The sequence below is a fragment of the Globicephala melas genome, chromosome 1 (genome assembly GCF_963455315.2).
Source record: "Globicephala melas chromosome 1, mGloMel1.2, whole genome shotgun sequence".
Classification (NCBI taxonomy): domain Eukaryota; kingdom Metazoa; phylum Chordata; class Mammalia; order Artiodactyla; family Delphinidae; genus Globicephala; species Globicephala melas.
In genome coordinates this window covers 127,687,347-127,714,184 of record NC_083314.1, presented here as the reverse complement: position 1 = coordinate 127,714,184, position 26,838 = coordinate 127,687,347, and the positions used below count along the sequence as shown (strand labels likewise).

General features: G+C 35.4%; 1 protein-coding gene across 6 annotated transcripts in view; it reads left to right on the top strand.

The window, feature by feature from the left end:
* Nucleotides 1-26,838, top strand: part of LRRC7 (leucine rich repeat containing 7) — a 498,913-nt gene that overhangs the window by 425,168 nt on the left and 46,907 nt on the right. For all 6 annotated transcript variants that reach the window (XM_060304379.1, XM_060304393.1, XM_030865914.2 and 3 more), the window contains one exon: nt 17,657-17,878. In XM_060304379.1, the coding sequence (XP_060160362.1) occupies nt 17,657-17,878 (222 nt within the window). The remainder of the gene's footprint in view (nt 1-17,656; nt 17,879-26,838) is intronic.

Sequence of the window (26,838 nt, the reverse complement as noted above, 5' to 3'; positions counted from 1 at the left end):
CGGCCATGGCTCACGGGTCCAGCCGCTCCGCGGCATGTGGGATCTTCTTGGACCGGGGCACAAACCCGCGTCCCCTGAACCGGCAGGCGGACTCTCAACCGCTGCACCACCAGGGAAGCCCTTCAGTGCTTTTTTAAAAGGATATATTAAATATCAAATTATTTTACCCCAAATAATTGTTAATATTCTGATTTGCAGGTGTTATACACGTTATTAATCTGCCTATTGAGCAATATCCAGCACTGCAGATATACTCCTGTGAAGATGGTTAGGAGAGCACCTGGAGAGGACACAAGTTTAGTAAAGAAATTAAAGAAAGTTAAGAGAGAAGAGTGGCTTAAAAGAAAGCTAGGAGGATAAGCATAAACCAGATTATGCTGGGCTTTATCCTGAAAGAAATGGGAAGAAGTGTTTTAAACAGGGAAGAGACATCATTAAATTTTTGTCTAAAGAGCACTCTGACAGCTTTTCAGAGAATGAATTGGGGAGCAGAAAAACTAGAGGCCATGGAATGAGTTACAAAGCTTCTCTTGTAATCCAAGGGAGAGTAGATGGAAGCAACGGGTGGTAGAGAGAAAATGCAAAGATCCACTATATTCTTAAAAGGTAGAGCCAACGTGATCTTGTGATTGACTGGACATAGGGCCTAAGAGACAGCTAAGAGTTCCAAGACTAATCCCCAGGTTTCTAATTTGTATGAGTCATGATGTGCCATTCACTGAGATGGGAAAGCAAAAGAGTAATAGGTGTAAGTGGAGGAGGGGAGGGAAGTTTAAATTTTAAGATGTAGATTTGAGGTACCTTTAGGAAATCTGAGTGGAAATTTTTAGTGGATATTTAGATATAGTTTTCTGACGTTCAGGAGAGAAATCTTAGCTGGCGATACAAATTTAGCAATTAAAACATAAGTCATAATTGAGTCGTGAGTGAGACAGATAGACGACACAGAACTCCACAGAACACCAACGTTTAAGGCATGTCCTTAGAAACAAGAACAGAGAAGAAATGACCATTGATTTTGTCAATAAGTTTCTTTCTACCACAAGTTATAGAAAATTCCAGGCTTGAACACTAAAATATTTAGCTAACATAAGAAGTAGACAAGATCTAGGCTCTGATTAGTCTTCAGTTAGATAATTTTAAATACTTAGTTTTTTTTTCCCTCTCCACTTTTCCATTCATATTGTTGGCTTTATCCTAAACTTGGTTCCTTTCATAATTATCAGATGGCTACCTATGGCAACTGAAGATAACAAGCTTCCTCCTTCCAATCCATCAGGAGAGAGAACCAAGTTTCCCATAGCTGTCTCTTACAAGCAAAACCTTTTTTCCCTAAATCCCCCCACAAGCCTCTTTTTACATCTCATTGATCCAAAACAGCTAAGGACTTCTCACCCCTAGCAAGATGAATGGAATTATATGATTGGCCTTGACTAATCTATTGGAATAGAATAGATGTGCTTTCAACTCCAATGACCACTAAAAAACTGTAGAAGGAAAAACAAGGAAAAGTGGCACCTTAGAAATCAAGTAGAAAAAAATGTTTAAAGGAGGGAAAGGTCAACAGTATCACATGGTGCAAAAAAAAATCAAGCAAGGTAAGTGAGTAAAGGCTCCTTGGCTTTAGCGACAAAAAGTAATTTACTTAACTGACGGGGCAGAATCCATAGGAACCTACATTAAGAAATAGAGAAACTTTAAAAAAACTCAAGAAAGGAGTTTCCTTTTAAAAGGAAAGAGAATTACGGTAGAATCTGGAAGGGGACATGAGGAAGACAGAAGGAATATTTAAGATGATTACATTTAAAGGCTGATGAGAAGCGATTGGTGAAGAGGAAGTTGGAAATCTCAGGGAAGTAGGGAAATCTGCTTCTTTATGAAAAAAGAGGAGATTGTGAATGTGATGGTAGGAAATTGAAGGAGTACCTATCAGAGCCAAGGGACTCTTACATAACCTAACCAAAGAGAGAACCGTAATCACGTACTTAGTTGCAAAGGGCTACTATAATTTTCCCATAAAAGGAAAAGCCTTATTCATTTATTACTCTAAATGGAATTAACAGGTATTTACATTATCCATTCATGCATCCATTTTACATAAAATCTATTTTCAAAGTCCATAATATTATGTTTAATCATATCATCAGTACAAATCATGATGATCATTTGCTTGCTTCTCTACTTGCTTTGAGAACCCCATGCAATTCTGTATTGATTAAACATTTGTGAGCTAGTTATTCTTGTTAACGGCTAAAATAATTGTTTAATCTATCTGAAAATTTCAGTAGCCTTTTATACGTCTTGTCAAATGTGAAATAATGTAATATGTATTTAAAATTTTACCATGTCTTTCATGTGTAAACTCACTTATAGCTTCTTCCTACTATCATAAGCATTTTCTGACTACCCTACGTTATAACACTTTTGCCTAAAATCTGAGACTTTAGAACGTAATAATGGATATGTTTACCTATTACGTCACAGAGTAAAGAGAATAAAGAATGCTTTAAATATTCAATTTTAGTTTTTTATTATATATTAATTGAGGATATCAAGTTAAAATTCTAGTGAGAATCAACCTAAGGAAATTAAAATGGTAATGGATTATTAGCCTGGGCTGCTGGATTTACCAAAATAGGGGTGAACGTTGTACTATTATTCTTTGAGTTTATATTTTATTCTACAATCAATTTTTTTTTAAGTCAGTGTTGGTTTTGCCATTGTCCTGAAGTAAGTAGTCATTAGGCTAGATAGGATGAGAATGAAAAATCAGAAATTAAACTACAAATGGAATGCGGAATCAAGGATAATAAGTGGTGAAGAAGTCTTAGTCAGTACCCCATTTGAGTCTGCTTCTCAAAGTCTCTGCCGAAGATTTTTTAAATCTTATCTCTATGCCAAGGGATACTACTATGATGCTACTACTAGGATAATACTACTGTGTAGTTCTAGTACTGTGATACTACTGTGATCAGAAAGTACTGTGATGCTGCAGAGATTCCGTGGGAAATCCATTTTAGAAAGACTATGATTGAACTTGTGGCTCTCTGTTCTAGTTGTTGTATCTTTTGAACTAATATTGGTAATACCTATGGCTATGCCTAGCAGTACTCCAAGCATTACAGGAGAACAAATATGGGTACCCTCCAACCTGTGGATCCAGAGGTTTAGATATATAACATAAACAAAATGTGTTCATCTATCAGAAAGAATTTTGCTCCTGTGTCCACCATCATTGTTCTATGTACCTGAGAGTGGCTAATATATGGCAAAGTGTTGAGGGTGTTAAATCCTAGCCTCTTTTTTCAGTAGCATAATAGTAGGAGGTAGTTTTTAAATTTTCCCGTGCTATGTCAGTCTCCAAAATCTCAAATTCTGGTGTCCATTAATTCAAAAAGTCTGGGAATCACTGCTAGAAGAGCATGTCACAGTAAGGTAAATCCACCCTCACACCCTCAAATTCCAGACAGTACTGCTTGAGCACTTTGAGAATTGCTGTTAAAAACTTTAGTTTTTAACAAAAGTGCTCAGAAGGAGTATCTGCATTTTAGAGTCGTATCACATCATTGCTTTTATTGCTTCAGTCTATTGGATTAAGTCACAGTCACCATGGTAAGAACTATGAGGTACCATGCATTAAATACTACCCTGTATCAGGCATTGTGCTAAATTCTTTCATGTATTTGTTCGTCTTATCTTCACAACAATCATATGAGGTAAACACTATTATTTTTGTCCACTTTAATGAAAGAAGAAACTGAATTTAGACTTTCTCAGTTAGAGACTTGGAGTTGAGGTTAGGTTACTTGCCAAGATCACATGGGTGACTAAATATTTTAGATGACTCTCCTAAATGTAACCGAATATAGTATGAAGGTCATAATGTAAAATATAAACGAAAACCATTTTCATTTTAAAGTCAGACATTGTACTCTGATTTGGTAGCATTCTCCATAAGGATGACAAGGCTGTTTTTCTCTAAATCTGAAATGACAAACTCTGTTAAAAGTATTGAGAGTCTTAAAAAGCTTTAATATCCCTGAGAAGATTTTAAACTGAAGGACAATACCTGTAAGGGTATGTTAAAATGCTGGAGCAGGAAAACATTGCAGCAAAAAGGCTGAAGTGACATATTAAAACTAATGAAACTTAAAACATTTCTCTTCTTGAAAGAGTAACCAAGAAACTTTAAAATTCCAGTGATATTAAATCTGAAAATTCTTTAATATGTAAAGACTAGACATTCAAAGGTCTCTTTCAGCATTAGTGACCCTTCCCTCCTCAAGTGTCTGTTATTCTAGGTTAAGTGCATAATGACTTGGTAGTTAGAATAGTAAAGGTGGGTATCAAGGGTCAACATCAGGATGTACATAGTTGAAGAAAAAGGTATAAAAATGTAGCTAATTTAGTCTTGGCTCACAGACATGCCCCTTATGCTGAACTTGCCCATGATTTTCTCACGTCTACAATGCCAGCCATTGCAAGCTCAGCCATTAAGAGCTTCAGGATTTCCAGATGCTCGTCATCTCTGAGGCATGCCCAGGAACTCATTAGCAGAAACTAAAAGAAATTATGTGGGGTTTGATCATTTTTATGTTCTTTTAATTCTTTCTTTCACAGGCCCCCAAATCGAAAGTTTTGCTTTTTCAGACCATATGACGTATTAAAATTTTTTTTAATTTATTAATATTCATTCCTTATTATAATTTTGCCATTTGTCATGTTTCTTAGTATAATGCATTTTACTGTTTCTTTTTATACATATATAGAAAGATCAAGTCTAAAATATCTTTTGAAAATCTTAAATTGTTTTGCTATTGACGATACAACCACACCATCATTTGTGTTTAAAACAACTGAGTCAAACTACTACTGGGATTGATTTTTCACTTGGTAACAAAAATCAGTCTGTTGTAGAATTTTTCACAGGATAAGAATAAATTTATGTCATTTTTAAATAAGTAAATGTTTAAAAGAAAATCAACTTAAGAAAAATCAAGCTATACATTTAGTAATTTAAATAAAATCATTTTATTATGCTATAAAAAAATCTTATCTAAAATATATAATCTTTAAGTTGTAGTCATTGAAAAGTAATTTTCTCCAAAATTACTGCCTTTAAAAACAAATATTGCTATCAGTACTCTATATATGTACAGCTGAAATAAATGTAACTACAATTATTGGCTTTTATATTTAACTGAGAATGGACATTATTGCTGTTGGAATCCCTTATTTCAAAGACAGGGGACGGGAGGTGGGGCAGGGGCGGAAGGCGGATGTAACTCACTTACACAGAAATAGAGGAAAGTCTGGAATAAACAAGAAAGATAGGTGAAGATTTAAATATTAGAAAACATAGGAATGGCAACAAGTAGAACAAATCCTGAGGCTATAAGAGAGCAAGTCAAGGTGTGGATGAAGCAGATATGAAAATCAACTGGGTAAACCTTAACATATGAGAGATAAGAGACAGGAAATAGAAATGTTTCCTATTTCCATCAATAACATAAAAGTCAAGCATATCTGCTCTAGTTTAAGTAATATTGAAATTCTAAAAAAATGCATTTTAAACTTTAGTGAATATCAATGCTGTAGCTAAACTCTCCTTTTGTACAGAAAGAAATAGGTCAAGTAGTGTAAGTTTCACCTGAGGCTTTGTATTTTTTCCCTCCTAAAGCAATACGCGTTATTAACAGTGAAGAATGCCCAGGAGTAATGCCTCGACTTCATCAGTTCATAAGCAAACAAAACCAATATTCTCTATTACTGTGAGTAATGCCAAGCACAATCCTGGCTCCCTCTTTTCTGATTCTCTTTCCCAAGCCTCATTTTTCTCCTCTGATAGGGGGAAATTTTGCACTGGTTGCAGTAAATTTTTCTTCTGGTAGACTGGGTCATCACTGAAACTCAAAAACAGACTGGAGGTCTTCCCTGGTGGCACAGTGGTTGAGAGTCTGCCTGCCAATGCAGGGGACACAGGTTCGTGACCCAGTCTGGGAAGATCCCACATGCTGCGGAGTGGCTGGGCCCGTGAGCCATGGCCGCTGAGCCTGCGCGTCCGGAATCCTGTATATAGAGTCATTTTGAACTCCAAACATTTTTATAAACATTAGGAAAAGAGATCTTTTTGAGTCAGTTGGTAGGTTGAGATTCTCCTTGCTTCCCTCAACCATCCTCTTCCTATCACCCTCACTCACGTTGGTGTCACTTCTACTGAGGCTGCTGGACTTCAAGAAGAAATAAATAGCAGTCAAATGCATTTGCTATCAGTGAGTTTTGCCCCCAAAATGAGAAGTGAGTCAGTGAAAGGGTAGATTGATGAAGTCATACAATTACAGATTTTTTAATTATCAAAAACAAATAAACAAAAACTTTTAGCACTATCTGTTGCCCCCAGAGAGACATTTCTTACACAAATATATTGAGTTTTTCTTTTGACCAAAAGCCACTTTTTTCAAGGGACATAAGTTTAAAAAGGAAAGCGGAACTGTGGGAAAACACCAAATGTGTCCAAATGAAAAAGAACCTCTAACCCTAGCAGAACTTTGACTCTCTTGATCAATGATAACGCAACTCCACTTTCCTTTGAGTTTCAGTATTCAGAAATAATCTGGAACTGAATATTTGTGTGAATAGTAAGTTTCCACACCTTAATTTCACCCTTAGGTTGAAAAGGGAGTTTTAAGCAACAGTTCCAATCACACCAGTTGCCTGAGAGGTGAACATACCCACTGTCATAAATATCACTCCAGGTTAGGAAGGATTAGGAATAAAGTAAGTAGATGAAAATTATATCTTAGGGGACTTCTGTGATTAAGGATCAACTATTGATGACATTTTTAGGCATCTATCAAACGCGTATTGAAGGCTCATTGAAATTTTTGATGCTTATATTTAGAGTAATATATTAAGACAGACACTAATTTCCCTCCCTAACAAATACATGCTCTGTCTCTACCACACTAGCCTCAGCATGGTCTTTATGGAATAGATATGTCATTGTTCTAGAATAGGATAAAAATGCACTGTTTGGGGTTATACAAGTTAAAATATATAGAACATTCCAAAGAACAATTACAGGAATTGTAAGCTAAGTGTTCAAATCTAGTCTTGAGACTTTCATATTGCACTTCTTTTGGGTTTACCAGTATCAGAACTGTTATTCAGATGAACTAAATGTACTCTTTTTAAAAAAAAGCTTATTGATTGATGATTGTGTTACCTTTTCCAGTGTGCCCATGAAGCCATGCCTTTTGCTATACTAGAGAAATAAGAATGAATACATCCAATTGGATTCAATTCTCCCTACAATTGGAAATTATTTATATAAGAGAGAGAAGGCTGAAAATATATAAAGACTTGCTTGCTAAACAAGAATTAATTGCCAAAGCAAGAGTACATGGCCAGTAGGAAGTCAAAAATTTCACGAAAATGGGATCCTTCAGAGGCAGTTCCATACACTTAGTGGCTAAATCAGGAAGAAGCTTTTGAAAAAAATCAATGAAATAATTTTCTGTATTTAATGATCCATTTCAAATATTCCTTTTGTTAATCTAAACAGCCAGGATGATATATTTTAATCAGTTGATTTTAGTATTATTTAATTCATAGGTATTTTTAAAACTTACTCTATTCCTATTATGTAATTAAATTTGTTCTAAAAAATAGTTCAGGTAGGAAGTTGTAGAAATGTGAATGGAAAATTCTTCCCTAACTTACAGCAAGAACGACAGCTGAATATTGTTTAGTTTCACAGTCACTTTTGTATTGGATTTTCGTACTTAATACAACATTAATTCTTTAATTCACAAAGCACATTATTTTATCTCCTAATACCAGTGCAACAATATAGCTATCTCCAGTAGTATGGGACATTACTGTCATAAAATCAGGAGATTGTTCTTAACCAGACTGACTCTAAATTATTTCCTTAATAAAAGTGCAAACCCAAAGAGTGTCTATCAAATGGCTATTAAGTAAGAGGAAAAAAAAAATCTTGCCACAGATCAAAGCAATAGAAAACAGTGGCAGATTAAAACTACTTACTTCATCAATTCTTAACATAGGTGTTCCTTAACACAAATGACTATTCGACTTCAGAAAATGGAACTAACTCAATAACATTTATACCATCTTCATTTCAGAAGAAATATAAAAGCAAAAATAAAATGTGAAATTAATCCATTGTAATGAAAATGCCCGTGATTGAGTATGTAATTTGAAGACCTAAACCACATGACAACTGGCAGATGATCAAGGATTGCTGCCAAATAGAGGATGTCAAAATGATAAGGTGCCATTTCTTGACACTTGATTTTTATCTGACTTACTCCACTACTTTTAGGTTCCTAGAAATCTTAAGGGCAAAATAAGTAATTGTCAAACTTTTATTGTTAGTGCTAACATCTTCCTTTTCATTTTATTTCAGGAATGTAAAAGTCAGCATCATCACACCACAAACTGTAGGTGGAATGTGTAGATTTAGCTCTAATTTCACCATTTTTTCTATTATGGATCCTCTGTTGTTTTTTTCATTTTGATTAATAATTTCCAATTCCAGAGCTATGTTTTATAAGTTGACATTTAATCACAGAAAAATTTGCTTATAGAGATACACTAAGCCACAAATGACTGCCTGCACATATCAGCCAGCTGCCATCCTAAGGCATATGCACTGAAGGGAAAGGCCCTATTGCCTCACTTTTTTATCTGTCATTTGAAGCACTGGAGTATATTACCAGTATTTGGCTCTAAAAAATTTAAGATCAGCAAATAATTTGAATCCCCTCCCCCAATACTGCACTGTGCCAGCAGAATGCACTGTCACCAAGTCCCTAGGGCAAGAGAAACAGTAACTTCCTATCCCCTCTCCTTCAAGCTTCAGAGCTCCCTTTCATGTATTTGTAAAAGTGTGTCCTCTAATGTCCAAATGGGAGAACATAGATTTTTGGCATCAAAATTGCCCTAGCTGAATACAAACACCACAAGAGGAAAAAAATAAAGCTTAACAGTTTGGTTGTCATAATCATAAAACAGTATCTACAATACATATTAGGCATTGTACTAAGGTGCTTGACATAAATACACTCTTATCTTCAAGACAACATTATTCTGCTTCGTTTGATATGATCACATGATTTTTCTTCTGTAGCCCATTAATACAAGGCATTGCATTGGTTGATTTTCAAATATTGAAAAAGCTTTGTATTATTCAAGTAACCCCCACTCAGCCATTGATGTTTCTTTTTATATATTGCTGAATGCTATTTGCCAATATTTTGTTAAGGACTTTAGCATCAGTATTCTAAAGGATATTAGTCTGTAATTTTCTTTTTCTTTCTTTCTTTCTTTTTTTTTTTTTTTTGTACTGTCCTTATGTGGTTTTATTCACAAATTGAGAAGCTTTTCTGCCTCATCTATTATCTGGAAAAGTATGTATGTGCAGAATTACTGTTGACTCTTATTTAAACGTTTGATAGAATTCTCCAGTGTAACCATCTGGGCCCAGAGGTTTTTTTCCTGGAAGTTTTTAAATTATATCCAACCTTGATAGTTTCAGGACTATTCAAATTACCTAGTTCATATTGTGTGAGTTATAGTAGTTTGTGTTTTTTGAGGAAATGAATCATTTCATATGAGTTGTCAAATTTACTTATGTAGAGTTATTTGTAGTATTATACCTTATTATCCTTATGATGTCTGCAGGGCCTTTATTGATATCCCCTTCACTCTTGATTTTGGTAATTTGTGTCTTTCTTTTTCTTTTTCAGTCTTGCTAGAAGTATGTCAATTTTATTGATCTTTTCAAAGAACCAGCTCTTTGTTTTATTCATTTTATCTGTAATTCATTTTGTTTCATCAATTTCTGAACTTTTTTATTATTTCCTACCTTCCCTTGCTTTTAGTTTATTTGACTCCTATTTTTCTAAGCTATTGAGGTAGTATCTTAATTACTGATTTGAGGTGTCTTCTTTTCTAGTATATGCACTACTTTAGCTGTATTTTGCAAATTTGCATTTACATTCAGTTCAATGTATTGTTTTATTTCCCTTGAGACTTCCTCTCTGATCCATGAATTATTTAGAACTACATTGTTTAGCTCCCAAGTGTTTGAATATTTTCCTTTTATTTTTCTATCATTCATTCCTAGTTTGATTTATTGTGGCTGGAGAACACATTCTGTGTGATTTCAGTTCTTTAAAATTTGTTGAGATTTGTTTTCCAAATCAGGATATAGTCTTAGTAAATATTCTGTAGGAACTTGAAGAGAATGTGTATCCTGCTGCTGTCAGATAGAATGTTCTGTAAGTGATAATTAGATCTGGTGGGTTGATGGTATTGTTGAATTCTTCTTTTTCTTGCTAATTTTCAGTCTAGTTCTTCTATCAGTTGTTTAGAGAAGGGTGTTGAAATCTCCAACTATAACAATAACGAATTTGTCTATTTTTTTCTTAGTTCTATCAATTTTGCTTTACACATTTGCACCTCTGTTGTTTGTTGTGTATACATTTAGGATTGCTATGTCTTCTTGGTGGATTGACTCTTCTTCATCCTATAAAATTCCTCTTTATTCCTAGTACATTTTCTTTGCTCTGAAATCTACTTTATCTAGTATTAATGTAGCCACCTATCATTTCCTTTAATTCATATTTGCATGATATTTATTTTTGATTCTTTTAATATCTACCTGCCTAGCTCGTTATAGTTGAAGTGACTTCTTATAGTCTGCATATACTTGAATAATGTTCTTTAATCCAGCCTGCCAAGATCTGTCTTTTAATTTGTGTATTTAATCTCTATGCATTTAATTTAATTTGACACATTAAGGTTTAGGTCTTAATTTAAGTTCTTATTTTCTGTTTGTCTCTTTTTTTGCTTCTCTAATTTCTTTTTCCTGCTTCTTCTGAGGTGTTTGAATTCTTTTTAGAATTTAATTTTGATTTATCTACAGTGTTTCTAGTATATCTTTTTGTGTAGTTTTTTTAGTTATTGTTCCTGGTATTGCATTACATATACATAACTTATAAGAGTCTACTAGCATCATCACTTAGCAGTTCAACTGAAGTATAGAAAACTTACCTTCTTTTATGTCCCTTCACCCTCCTCAGTGTATATACATTTAGAATCACCTCAGACAGTAACATAATTTTACTTCAATCATCAAACATAATTTTGAAAATTCAAGAGGAAAAAGAGAGCTTTTTTTTTTTTTACCCATATATTTGCTTGCCATGTTCTTTCTCCTTTCCTAATGCTCCAAATTTTCTTCTTTTATCATTTTCTTTTGATTTAGAGAAATTCCTTTAGCTATTATTTTAGGATAAGTCTAGTGGTGACAGATACTCTTCATTTTCCCTCATCTGAGAATGTTTCAATTTCTCTTTAATTACTGAAGAATATTTTCACAAGTTTAGGACGTTGGGGTGACAATTCTTTTCCTTCAGCACTTGAAAAATATTGTGTCTCTTCCTTCTGTCCTCCATTTTTGTTTGTTTGTTTGTTTGTTTTTTTGCGGTACGCGGGCCTCTCACTGTTGTGGCCTCTCCCATTGCGGAGCGCAGGCTCTGGACGAGCAGGCTCAGCGGCCATGGCTCACAGGCGCAGCCGCTCTCTTGGCATGTGGGATCTTCCCGGACCAGGCACAAACCCGTGTCCCCTGCATCGGCAGGCGGACTCTCAACCACTGGGCCACCAGGGAAGCCTCCATGGTTTTTGATGAGATATCCACTGTCATTCAAATTGTTTTTCCTCTATAGGTAAGACGTCATTTTTCTCCAGCTGCTTTTAAGATTTCTCCTTTGTCTTTAGTTTTCACAAGTTTGATTATCATGTGTTTGTGCATGGATTTCTTTGGGTTTACCCTGTGTGGTATTCTCTCTGCTTCTTAAATCTATAAGATTTGCCAAATTTCAGAATTTTTCAGCCATTATTTCCTCTTTTAATTTTTCAGCTCCACTTTCTTTCTCCTCTTTTTTGATAATATTACTGTTGGAACTTTTGAACAGAGTCTCTGAGACTGTTCATTTTTTTTTCAGTGTGTTTTCTCTCCGTTACAGATTAGATAATTTCTACTGTCTTATCTTTCAGGTTATTGTTTCTTTCCTCTGTTCTCTACATTCTGATGTTAAGTCTACTCACAGAGCTTTTCAGTTATTGTATTTTCCAGCTCTAAAATTTCTATTTGTTTCTTCTTTACATCTTCTGTTTCTTAGCTAAGACATTATATTTCTTCAGAAGTTTTCTATTTTTTAGTTTTTTTCAAGCATTTGTGTAATTGGTCATTGAAGCACTTTTTTAATTGTTGTCTTAAAAATCTTTGTCAGGTAATTCTAATTTCTGTCTTCTCAATGTTGGCCTCTATTGGTGGTCTTTTTTTCATTGTTTGAGATCTTCCTGGTTCTTGGTATGATTAAAACCTAGACGTTTTCATATTATGTTATAAAACTCTGGATTGTATTTAACCATCTGTTGCAGCTGGCCTTCTCTGACACCACTCCATTTGGGGAATGGTGGAGCACCTCATTTTGGCCAAGTGGAGGTACAAGTCCAATTTTTCCATTTAGCATCCAGTAACACTTGAGGCAAAGTCTCCTTGTTATTGCTAGGTGGGGATTGAAGTTCCAGCTCCCAGATGGCCCCACTGATACCTCAGTGGGAGTAGCCTCATTATAATTGGGTGATGGAGAAAATCCTGACCTCTACTAAGACCTCCTCTAACCACCCTAATGGGAAGGTAGAGGAGTGCCTCATTACTGCTGGGTCAGAGTGTAAGCTCATGCTCCTTATGTGGTCTCCATTAACACCACTGGGTGAGGAGTGGGTTACTGCTGGCCAGTGGGGATGAATGCAGTGACACCTTACTTGGCCTTCTCTGACACCACCGCAGCAGGAGTGTTGTGCCTTGTTAAATCCCTATAAGGGTAGAAGTATCAGCTTCCCACTTGGCCTTTGCTGGCATTGTTGGGACGGGACCGCAGTTCTTTCCATGTTGTTTGGCTGTAGTAGAGCAATCTGAAAGTTTTCTGTCTTGCTAGGATGCCCTATTTTCCTGGTTCTTTGGCTAGAGAGAGTAGGCTTTTGTTGGGGCTTTTGTTGTCTGCACTGGCTGGCATTTTAGGGGATGCCCACTTTTTCAACTCCTAGTCTGGGATATATGACACAAAAATAAAACCTGAGAAATTTACCACCATCTTGTTACTTGGTCCTTGGCTTCTTCAGTCTACTTCCCAGAGTTTTCCTATATTTGTTTATGTACAATGTCCAGAGTTTTTCATTGTTCTTAATGGAGGGAATAGGGAACAGTATACCTACTCCACAGACCAGAAGCAGAAATCCTACTGTCTCAATTTCTAAAACCAAAAGTGCATGTTAAAAAAAACAAAGGGAGGAGAAACACTGCAGAGTACATGGTGCAGATAGAAAGTGATAGGACTGTTTTGTTGTTGTTTTACAAAATTACTGAAACTGACTCATTTAAATGAGTGTTAAATGATGTTTCCTTGAAATCAGTTACTTAATTATCCTCTGTATGTAATTCTGTATTGTTGACGCTGACCCCAAACATCTTTAGAACTCTTTTGAACTTAATTTTAGAGAATGAGTTGTACCCATTTGAATATTCTCAGTGGTATAAACTGTCATCCTTTGAGGCTGTGTTTGATTTTTGGGAGCACCACAAGTGGTCCAAGAGCAAAGATGGGTAGTAAAACTGATAACCAAATTGAGTAATAAACTTCTCAGTCTAACACTCTTTTCTAAGAAAATAGTGTGAACCAAAACTTTGTTGTAGTGAAAAAGTCATTTATTTTATACCATACAAAACCCCCCAAACACTTCAAATTTCCACATAATAAGCCTGATGAGCTGTGAGATGAATTGCGTATGAACAGTGCCATTTGGTATCAAATCACATTTCTTTTCTGTGGCTTTGACATAAATATTTCCTTGGGTCCTATTGATATTGAAGTTTTCCCCATAAACCTTGACAGTATGGTTTTGGGTCAACTTGAAAACATCATATTCCATCACTATTCTCAAATACATGTTATTTTGTCCAACCTCCCATTGAAAGTTCAAAACAAATGTCAAATCTCTATTTCTTTTTATCATTCAAAATGTGTACCTCAGCCTTTATAGAAACCTTCATGTTCAAATTCTCCTTCAGTATGAGTCAGTGTCCTCATAGCTAACCCTCTATCTGAACGAATCCAGTCTCGATATTTCCTACATTTTCATCAGTCCTTTGTACTTCATCATGAGCATCCTTATTATCTTTCTTAAGCCTCTGTGCCAGTCAAAATAACTTACTCTTTACAGTCCCTCCACACCATAATTGTCCCTTTAGATGTCTTGTGTCATTCATATTTGCTTACCTTCACAAAGAATTTAGTGTTAATTCTTTGCTTTCTATAGCTGTCATTCCCCATCCTCATTTATTGCACCCGGTAGCCCCAATAAAGAGTGAAAAAACTGCTACTGATGTGAACAGAATCATTTTACAGAATGTTCCTTCCATGCCCACTTTATGCTTTGCCAAGCCATCTGTGAACATGAGTGTCATTATTTCATAATCATGGAAAGATTACTAAATACACAGAGTATCCTCCTAATTGCTCAAGTATAAAGTCTAAGTCAAATACGTAGGATCTAAAATAGATAATAGACCTAATTCAATAAGTAGGAATGGCCCTTTGGCAAATTGAAGAGCTGCTAAAGAAATTTAATATATCCTTCCTTAACAATCAGATCCTTCTGTTCCTTTCTGTGGTTTCTTTTCATTTCATAGTTCAGCTATTGTAGGAAGAGAGACAATCCTGGGGAATGGTGGTTGCAATGTAGTTTAAGAGCATGAACTCTGATTGCCAGACAGCCTTGGTTCAAATCCCAGTCCGGCCAGTTTACCAGTTGTGCAAATTACTGGGGAAAGTTACTTAACCTCTCCAAGCCTTAGTTTCCTCCTCAGTAAAATTAAGTAATAATAACTAATAATAATTATCCCTTAATGCTATTGTAAGGATTAAAGGAGGCAATATGTATAAGGTAAGTTTTAGTACATTATCTAGCACCTAGTATTTGAATAGTAGCCATTGCTTCTTAAGTGCCAGTTACTGTGCCGGTTATTAAAGATGGTAAGTAAGATGTGGTGCTTGCCCTCAAAGAGTTTCAAATCAAAGCATAATTAAAGTTTAAACTGTCCCATCAGAATGAAAAAATAAACCATAAAAATAAGTCTAAAGGGTATTATAGTTCTATAATATCTATGTTTTTTTACCCTTAGATAGACCATTACCAGAATATTCTAATCAATGAAATTATTATTAAGCAGTCATTATTGACTTTCTAATGGATTATGCATTGTGGGACCAAAGCTATGTTCTGGAGCTCTTTAAGTTTTTCTGGGTATAAAAATTATTTGCTTGTCTGTCACTTTCAATTAAACAACCAGTCTTCCTCTTTCCCATTGGCTCAAGGACTAACTGAAGACCCATGAGTATTATACCAGTGGATGTGAGAAGCAGATATAAATGTAAAATCAATTGTTTGTTCAGTAGCCAGGCCAGTCAGCCTTAGTCCACTTACACCCCCAGTTCCTCTAGCTCCAGTAAATCATTTTCTCTAACTAAATAACTCATCAGGCCAGTGACTTCATTCAGAGTACAGCAGCCCCAAATGTGATACTGGGTTTATCATGGCTTTCCTTGCCTACCAAACAAGAGAACATGAAATTCCAAGGAGGTAGGAGAGAATTGAATTTGCAACAAGGAAAAACTTGACCAGAAGGGTGTTCAGTCTTCTAGAATGGCTGAGAAAGTTGTGACATCTTTCATTTAGATTTCTGAGAAGGAAATAGATACATTAGAGAAATACACATTTGCCCTTTATGAGGTTATCTTATTTGTGTTTATGCTGCCGTAATTTTCTGATCCCTGGTTGCATTAGACAGTATTAGATTGATAATTGTTTTGTTATTGTGCTGTTATAGCCTGAAACTTTTTTTTGCATCTTTTCCTCCAGTTTCTCATGACTGAAATATCTTTACTGTATTTGAATGTAAAAAGTTGTACATGATAAGACAATCAGTTGGATATCTAAAATATAATCAAATGATTTTTTCTTTCCCTTGCATATTGCTAAATAATAATTTTGAATATTTTCTTCACTGAAATTACCTCTTGTTTGGAATCAAAAAACATGCCTTCCCTCTCTAAATGATTTTGCATGATCACTGTCATCTCCTATGTCTCTTATGTTGCTCTTTAAGAACTTTAAAATAATTAAAATTCATCTTTTCCTTGAATACTTGTTTAATAATTTTTCCTTTATACCTCCAATCTGACTTTTTCATAGTAATTAAAAATCTTGATTAGTCAGGAAAATTCACAAACTTTCCTAATTAATGAATTCTAAGGTAAAATTTACTTTTAAATTCCAAATTGCCTACCCTTAAAAGGTCAAAAGAAAGACAATGGATTCAGGAAGTAATCCATTGGGTGAAGTACCAAGCACAGCATTAAAACGTAGGTTTAAAAGTATTAAAGATAAGCATTCACTTCCCATGTTAGACCTCCATGTTAAACCATACTTAATTTTAAAAGGCACGTTCTAGGGGACTTCCCTGGCAGTCCAGTGGTTAGGACTCTGCCCTTCCACTGCAGGGGGCACAGGTTTGATCCCTGGTCGGGGAATTAAGAGCCCCACAAGCTGCGAGGTATGGCTAAATAAATAAATAAATGGCATGTTCTAGGTTATCAGCTCACAAACAGAACTGCTTGCTTGACAGAAAAGATATCAGGTAGAATGACTCAAGGAGCCCATGCTAGAATGAAGGTAAGAATATCGGAATGAACGAGAAACAGGATTAGGCACCAGTCATTTAAAGATGGGAGACCAAAGTAAGCATGCCCTTTCTCCTCTAGCAACCACCCTCAAGGGCTGATAAATGATCATTGTTTTAAATGAGGTACTGATGAGTCTCTCTGAAAGCTCATGTGAAGATGATCTGCATGCAGAGTTCACTTTAAAGACCTTTCCATATCTAGTGCCTCTACAGGCTACAGATATTCGCAGGAATTTATCACATGATTAATTTTTAATGGAACTTAAAGATTGCAAAAACCATACTCTTGTTTTAATATTGCAGAAAATTAATAAATATTGATTATACTCACCTGAACAAGCTTCCTATACATGTGTGTGGCATAAAGGCAAATATGCAATTCAATTCTTTTGCTGCAGAATTAGAAAGTAGCTTCTATAATTTTCTCCCTGATGTTTCATATATTACATCTCTCTCCCTGCTATTATTCTAAATGAAATGCCAGATAGAACTCCACTTTATTTTTTAAGTTGTGACTTTTTTTTCTTCTTGAGATTTTCCAAACTGAACTTTGTTTCCTTAAAATGGGGGCTAAAATAAGCTTTGGCAAGCCATCAGATGACAAGTGTATTTAACGTGACCTTGCTCCGATCTTAGCATTTTCACAAACCACAGCAGGCAGACCCTTACTGTTTTTTCATTATCCTTCCTAGCCATGGCTGAAAGCCCAAATTATGGCACTTTACTTACTGGAGAAGTATTCTGTACTTTCTTTTTTCTAATTTAATCACATCCTTTCAACACCACAAACCTTCTGACAGATTATCTTCTCCACAGGCAGGCAGCCACATCCAGACCTTGATGGGGTCCCAGAGCCTTCAACATCGTAGCCGGGAGCAGCAGCCATATGAGGGAAACATAAACAAAGTGACCATCCAGCAGTTTCAGTCACCATTGCCTATTCAGATCCCCTCTTCACAGGCCACCCGGGGACCTCAGCCTGGACGGTGCTTAATTCAAACTAAAGGGCAAAGGAGTATGGATGGCTATCCAGAGCAGGTGAGTAGAGTTTTTATAATTGATAAATTTTCAGGAAATATTTGGGGAAAGTCCCATAAATCCGTGGTTTGCCTTCCCTCATTAATGTAGTTTGGGACACATTAATGCTGTCACCATGTTGAATGGAGTAGAGCACTCTTTGTAGGGATTTTATCATTATTTTCATTGGTTAAGAACTACAACATAGAGTAATTGATGGTTGGTAAAATGCCCATTTCACATAAAGCAAAATTGATGAATTGGAATAGTTTTTTCTGGTTTATCCTGCACCTCCTTCTGCCCACTACCAACTCCAATTTAGCTCTGCAGCACAGCTTTTGAATGTTACAAAGAGCTTCAATGGATTAGGTATATTTACCAAGGCCTTTGGTGAAATTGACAGTGTAAAAACTGAACTGTATATTCCCATCGATTTGTGGGAACATTTTTTAAAAGTTTTATCTTCTGATTTTTGAGTAATACAGAGATAAAGCTTTGCTATGAACAAAATGATAAAGAGCAGTTAGGAAGGAAACATTTATGAAACGCTCCAAAAGCTGTTGATAAGTGCCATGTAGTAAAAAAAGAATTGCTGCTCCTCTGACCTATTTAAATTAGGATCTGGTTTTCCATTGTAGACTCTGCTTTCCTTTCTTAAGGCCAGAACACTGAATAAGATCTCATCTGTTGAGTCATATTAAGGTTAGAAAGTAAGACATCAAGATATTAATACTCTCAGAAAATTAATTTCTCTTATTAATTAGTAAGAGAAATTAATTTAATTTAATTAATTTAATTAAAATTAATTTCTCTTATTTCATTCTTTAGATAATTAGGCAAAGCTCCCACTGACTTCTCTAACCCCTTAATATGGTTTATAAAGATTTCACTTTATTATTGCTTATTCAAAGCTTCACGTATCACCGTCCTTATTTCCTAAACATATCAGACAAGATTATCTTCATTCTCCAGTTTTTTCCTTTATGCTGTTGGGTCATTTATTATTTGGATCCCAGCTGCTCCTGACATCTCCTGAGTTTCTTAATACCCTTCTTGAAGCTGAGATAGGGTTTTGGGGGGGTTTTTTTTGGCGGTACGCAGGCCTCTTATTGTTGTGGCCTCTCCCGCTGCGGAGCACAGGCTCTGGACGCGCAGGCTCAGCGGCCATGGCTCACGGGCCCAGCCGCTCCACGGCATGTGGGATCTTCCGAGACCAGGGCACGAACCCGTGTCCCCTGCATCAGCAGGCGGACTCCCAACCACTGCGCCACCAGGGAAGCCCTGAGATAGGGTTTTTTAAGATAATCTTCTTCCTATCCTGCCTTGATCTAGGCCAAATGTTGGATTTAAGGTAAAATAAATCAGACAGGTGTCTTTAATCAGGTAATGAGGTGAGGTTTTTAATTCTAAAAAGTTAATAAAGTTTTAAATTATGCTTTACCGCAGGCAGCTTAGGTTAAAAATTGTTCATATATCCTCTCCCCCACAAATATCATAACTTCAATCCAGTTCTCTGATTTAATGATTCCTGTTAACAGGAATAATTAATAAGATAAGTTATTACAAAATTTTTTTCTCCCAGAATCAGCACATTTAAAATCCACTGAGATCAATGCCTTCTGTTTCCCCTACTTTGAATAGTAGGGTTAGTATTAACATACAGTTATTCTTAACACTCTAAATTTAAAGGCCTTTTTTACATTATTCTCAAAAAATACATAAATTATATAGCTTGACTTAATGAGAGGATTATTAAGTTTTAGTTTACATGCTTATCAAACTTAAAATATCATGATTCTTTCAAAGAATGTATTTATAGTCATTGTAAGTGTTTTGATTTGTAACTCTAACAACATCAGGTGTCTTTCAAACTGAGAGATAAAAACTTAAACATTCAATGATTATATTAAGGAAAGTACTTAAGTGTAATTCCTTTTGAATTCCTGGTTTTTTCTGCCTTGGTTTCAGGCTGAAATGGTTTGGAATGCTGAGATGAAAACTTTGGAGTGACCACGAGAAAGCCTAAGGAGCATTTAAACCAATAGTACTAGTCCCCAAACTATGCTCCCCCCTCCCCTGAGTTATAAATCTGGAGACAGTTTCTCAAAACCTTTTTCATGATTCAGTGTAATATTTATCCACTACCAGTGGCATGTTGGAGCATACTCATCCTGGCTCATTACTGTGTGCATATCTTCCCAACTCTACCTTCAGGGACACCACACTGATAGGTTGAAATTGTGGGGATAATTACACCAGGGAAATGAGCAAATACTACAAACCAGGGCCCTCCCCTTCCCCCAGCCAGCTCTTAAACATTCTCCAGCACACCACAACTACTACACTGTTTTCTTTCATCTCTTTTTCTTTTTCTAAACCTCTCCACTTCTTTGTTTAGCTCTATAGCATTCAGGAAAGAGAATACTAGGAATAGGTTTCAGAATTTGGAGTTCGAGTTCCATGTTAACTTCTATTAAAGTGTGTGAATCTGGACAAGTCATTAACTCTTTCCTGAGGTTCTGTTTTTCTCCTTATAAAATGAGAACATTACCACCCACCAACAACATTCAAAAAGTTTTTGAGAGAGTCCAATGATACAATTCTACATGTACACACACGCACACAAAGTAAGCCTGGCCCTGAGAGTAAAGAAATAGGAAACAGAAGAAATAAAATTCAAGATTTTAAGAATTCAAATACTGGAGGGCACTTAATGAATATCAGTCCAACCTCCCTAGTCTATAGATAGAAAACAAACAAACAAACAGAAAGAGGCTGAAGGAGGTTATGTAATTCACTCTCATAATAAAAATATTTTATGTATTTTTTACCTTCCTAACTCATTTTTCTTTTGAAAACTCAGACCTCTCTAATATGTGTGTGTGCCCTTTAAAGCAAGACTTTTTCCATATTTAACAAGAAAAAAAAAGGAGGAAAATATTTAAAACATTTAAGAACTGTATAGTTTCACACGAAAATTATAGAGTAGCAATTGAAATGCAAAGACCAAGGAGGTAACTGAAAATTCTAATATGGGTTTCAGGCATATAAATCAAGTTACTCTATTTTCATAAGGCATTTCTAGTGGCGCATTAAAAGGGCCATTAAGAGAAAACAGAGTTTTCTTAAATGATTACTACAAAAACAATGTTAAATTTGGTCAAGTACAATATGGAAAAAATCTAAGTCATTCATAATTTTTAAGTGCAAGGAGACATCATAAACATAGTACAGAAGGGTAAGCTGGGATGAAGTGAGAGAGTAGCATTGATATATATACACTACCACATGTAAAACAGATAGCTAGTGAGAAGCAGCCGCATAGCTCAGGGAGATCAGCTCTGTGCTTTGTGACCACCTAAAGGGGTGGGATAGGGAGGGTGGGAGGGAGCGCAATAGGGAGGGGATATGGGGATATATGTATACGTATAGCTGATTCACTTTGTTATACATCAGAAACTAACACAACATTGTAAAGCAATTATACTCCAATAAAGATGTTAAAAAATAAGTAAATAAAAAATAAACAGTACAAATAAACATGCTGTGTGCAGCATGATAAAGCACAATAATTTCTACTAAAGCTTGGAGATTTTACTTTAAAAAAGTAATCACTTATTGGAATGCTACAGGTGAAAAACAACCGATTACAACGAATCTACATTTTTTTAATTCAGGGAGGAGAAGTCTGAATGAAAGTAGGAAAAGACAAGACAACAGTTGCCATACATTGAGTGCCTACTATGCTATTCATACTATATAAAGTGTATTTATGCTATAAATACCATGTATCTTACACACAGGCCTGGCTTCATGGTGTGTGAACGGTGCAGCTGCACAAAGTTCTGCATTTGGAAGTGCCCCACATTTGGTTTAATGCTCTGCTGTCACCAGCTTGTAATTCTTAAAAATCATTCAACAAAGAGCCTCACATTTTCATTTTGCATCAGGCCCCACTAATTACATAGTTGGTCCTGCTTACACACGCTATTTCATTTAGTCCTCAAAATAATCTTATTTCCTTTTTATAAATGAAGAAACCAAGGCACAGAGAAAATAAGTAACTTGTAAGAGGTATAATTGGTCAAGCTACTTGTGAGAGGTATAATTGGTCAAGCTGGAATTTTAATCCAGGTCTATCTAACCCAGAACCCAAGTTCTGTGTACCAGTCTTACCATTAAATTAACCACATGATCCAGACGCTTGCTGTGGCCTCAGTGTCCCTTTCTGTCAAATAATATTAGTTAAACGTGTTTCAGCTACAATTCAGAGTTATGGAACTGCCTTATACAGATGGTATGCTGACTGGAACTCACATGAACACTTCCAATTCTTTGAAAAGCAAAAATACTCAACAAATGGAAAGTTTTATTATTAGAAAAAGTATACCTCTGTATCTCTTAATGTGACCTAAAGAACTAATGAATTTCTAATCTGATTAAAATAAGTTCCATATAGCAATAAACATACATAATAAATGCTACCACTAATGAAGTTGAATGAATTTAAATGAATGTCATATTTTACCTAACTAGCACACTTAGCCTTTTTTAGCCATAAAGAAGTACTTAGTAAACTTTGATGTTCCACCTGAATGATGAAACCATCTCAACTTTCAAACTACCCATCACAATAAAACAAGGCAAAATATCTAAGAATTCTAATTTAATACACTTACTTTTACATATCTATTTTTCATAGACGTTAAGTATCATCTGTTTTCTACTCTAGGATTAAATGGCATAAAATATATGGAAGTGATTTTTAAACCATAATGTGCGACCCAGATTCAAGGTATTAATTTCCATAGACTAGAAATCTGATGTGTAATAATGGATATTCTTTTTAACAAATTATCTACAAAAAAATCATGTGCATGTCACTTGAAGTTCATTATCAGGGAATTTTACTTAGAAAAGGTATTATAATGCATAAACCATTTTGATTATTGATGAACATAATAGAGAATAATAGAGTTGTACTAAACAGTGAGCTGAAGAAAGCCAGAAAGTAAGATTTGACTCCTTCCCATTCCACATGAAAACTCTTAGCCATCATATCCATTCTCTTAGCTCTTCCCTTTGTTTCCCAGTCCAAATGACTGTTCAGCTTATCCTCCCCTTCACAATAAAATAATACTTTATATCAGATATTCTCAACCTCAGCTGTACATTAGAATCTGCTCAGCTTTTGTTTTAATTGAAGTATAGTTGATTAACAATATCATATTAATTTTAGGTATACAGCATAGTGATTCAGTATTTTTGCAGATTATATTCCATTATAAATTACTACAAGATAATGGCTATAATTCCCTGTGCTATACAATATATCCTTGTTGTTTATTTTATACATAATGGTTTGTATCTGTTAATCCCATATCCCTAATTTGTCCCTCCCCCAACCCTTTCCCTTTGGTAACCACAAGGTTGTTTTCTATGTCTATGAGTCTGTTTCTGTGTTGCATATATTCATTTGTACTATTTTTTAGATTCCACTTATAAGTGATATCATACAGTATTTGTCTTTCTCTGTCTGACTTATTTCATTTAGCATAATACCCTCCAAGTTCATCCATGTTGTTGCAAATGGAAAAATTTCATCCTTTTTTTATGGCTGAGTAATATTCTATTGTGTATATATACTATGTCTTCTTTATCCATTTGTCTATTTATGGGCACTTGGGTTATTTCCATGTCTTGGATATTGTAAACAGTGCTTCTATGAACATTGGGGTGCATATATCTTTTCAAATTAGTGTTTTCATTTTTTCTGGATATATACCCAGGAGTCAAATTACTGGATCATATGGTAGTTCTATTTTAGTTTTTTGAGGAAATTCCATGATGCCCGATGGAGGCTGCTCAGGAACTTTGAAAAATACTCATGCCCTGGCCTCATCCCCAAAGAAACTGATTTCATTAGCCTGGATGTGAGCTGGGTAATGGGAATTTTTGAAACTCCCCAGGTGATTCTATTGTGTAGCCAAGGCTGAGAACTGATATCGAGATATTCTATAACTCAGCAATTTGCCAGCTGAATAGCATAGTGTTATTAACACTATTTAGAAGTATACACAAGTCATCCATAACTTGTTGAATAGTTTTTATAGAAACTAACATAAACTTGGTTTTTCTGTTTTGCAAATGTATAATCCAAGGCAAAGCATATCTGTATATGTGGAACATATAGACCCCAAAGCAGAATTAGGAAGGAAAAACATCAGCATGATGCTTCAAATGTCTCAAAATCCTTTCATATATTAACTGATTTAATCTAACCAATAATGCTGTGGTGGATAGAGCAGTTCCTGTTTCACTGACTAAAAATCTAACATTCAGAGAAGTCGAACTAGAATTAGAATCCAATTTCATGAGTCTACCACATAATGCTACAGCCTGCTGCACTATAGCCAAACATAGAGGTCAAGAGTAAGCCCACACTGGAAGAATAAAAATAGAAAAGTGCACCTTCAAGTCCATGTCTGCCCCAGACAAGAGGACATACCCGCTAATGAACCTAACATATCAGGAGAGCCAGAGCTCCATAGCTGTTTCCTGCCAGTTCCTGTGAGTATACATTTGAACTAAAGTTTGTGCTTAAAAGAGAACTTGTAACATTACATTAGAATTACATTAGAATAAGCCTCGTGAGTTATACAAAGCAGCTCACACCCATCGTATTCAAGGGGAAATAAAAACAAAGCTCTGAAACCCTCCTTGAAGGACATGCTATAGTGTACCCTGGAAGAAATCATTTTGATACTTAATAATATGTGGAGTACATGAAGCTTTTGGCTAAGACATGTTTTCAGACATCTCTTTAGATGCTCTGATCAGTTGCCTGAAGGGCTCACAAGGGTTCCAGGTGAGGCTTCATCTAACCTCACCTCATCCAGGTGAGGTTCCAGGTGAGGTTCACTGGGAACCAAGTGAAGAAAAATACATTATCCTGAGTGTTTGATATAAGAAGAAAAACTTGGAAATATTTGGGTTTTTTAATCATGAATTTTAAAATTAAAAGGCAATAATTTAATAAAGATGGTTAGAAAATAGATATTAAGATGGTTTTAATGTATATTATTTACTCAAATGATTTCAGGGACATCCCATACCTCATCCTGCTCTACTTAAATTACTGCTATTTATGCATATTTTCCCCATAGAATTTTATTCTCCAGTAACCAAAGTAATACTGCAACTCTAAATTCATACTTTGACACAAATAATGTCTAACTCAACACCACAAATTCTACAAATTGACTTTATGAATTATGTTTAGTCAAATAGTAGGATTCAGTAAACACTACAGTAGGAATCAGAAGGCCTCTTTCAGTGTTCCACTAAATATATGTACGGTCTTCTTGGTTTCCTCAAGTTTAAAATGAAGGAAATGAAGTGAATAACCTTTAAAATGCATTTACAGACGAAAGAACATTTGAGTTTCTACTTTCTAGTTACATACAGAGTTGGCTATTTTTTTCTGAAAGATCTAGAAAATGCTACTCAAAGGATTTTATTCATCAACCTATTAGTATGTTTCTTCAAAAGATTTAATTAGCACTTTTAGTTGGACTTGCATCTCTGATACACAACAGAAAAAGATATGAAAATAGAAGGATCAAAAAAAAATTTTTAATATTAACATTTATATATTTTTATAATTATTACCTTTTTTAGTCTATGACACAGGCTTGTTAGAAATTTTGGGAATGCAGAGTTTTATGTAGATTTTGTATGGCTGTGCAATACACATAGTGTAAATCACAACAAAATTTATAATACCTTATCATTGCATAGCACTCTTTATTGTACAAGCACTGTTATATAATAACCTATAAGACCAGGAACTAAAAGTGAAAGTAGCAGCAAATTTAATTTCCAGTTTAATTTCAGTACCATGAAGCATTCTCTCTACTTCTGTCAAGTCGCATAATCAAATCTCCATCATCATCTCATTTGATCTCTCAGCAAGTGGCTTGACTGAACTCTTTCTTTAAATTTTCTTCACTTGGCTATCACTATTCTACCGCTTTCCCTCTTTCCACACTAGCCATTCTTTCCTGATTTCTTTATTGACTCCTTTTCTGTTCCTGACCTTTAAATGATAGAGTGATCCAGTGCTCAAACCTTGACCCCCTTCTCTTTTGTATCCATACTCACACCTGTATGATTTCATTCACTTCCAGGATGGATGAGTCCAAGATTTATATATCTCCAGCTCTGGCCTCTCCCCTGTACTCCAGATGTTTATATTCAATTACCCACTTGTTGATATCTCAACCTGGATGTCCAATGAATTTCTTAAACTTAGCATAGTCAAAAGAAACTCTTGTTTCCCAGCCCTGCCCCTACCAAACCTGCTTCTCTTCTAGATTTCCCATTTCAGTTAATGGCTCTTCTATTTATCTTGTTGCTATGGCCAAAGATCCTTGACTTTCCTTTCTCACAGCCCACGTACAAGTCACAGCAATTCCATTAAAATATATTCTGAATTCACCACTTTTCATCACCTGCACTGCTACCACCTTATCAGCCATCACCTCACTCCTATCTACTTCAGTAGCTCCCTAATTGTTTTCTCTTTTGCTGGTTGCTTTTCTCCAGTCTGTTTTCCACTGCCAGAGTGATCTCTTTAAAACATGAATCAGATCATGTCAGTCTTCTGCTTAAAAATCCCTAGTGGCTTGAAAACTTCTGAACCCTTATAAATCCTCACTATGGCGTGAAGTCCCTACAGACCTGGACCCTGCCTCCTCTCCTTCTACTCTCTCCTTAGCCATTTTCTCTCTCGTCATGCTGATCATGTTGTTGTTGCTGATTTTAACAGCCTTATTGATATAGTTTAGACACGGTAAAGTTCACCTGTTTAAATTGAACAATTTAGTGGTTTTTAGTATAGTTATACAGTTGTACCACCATCACCATAATCTAATTTTTAAACATTTTCATAATTCCAAAAAGAAACCTTGTACCCATTA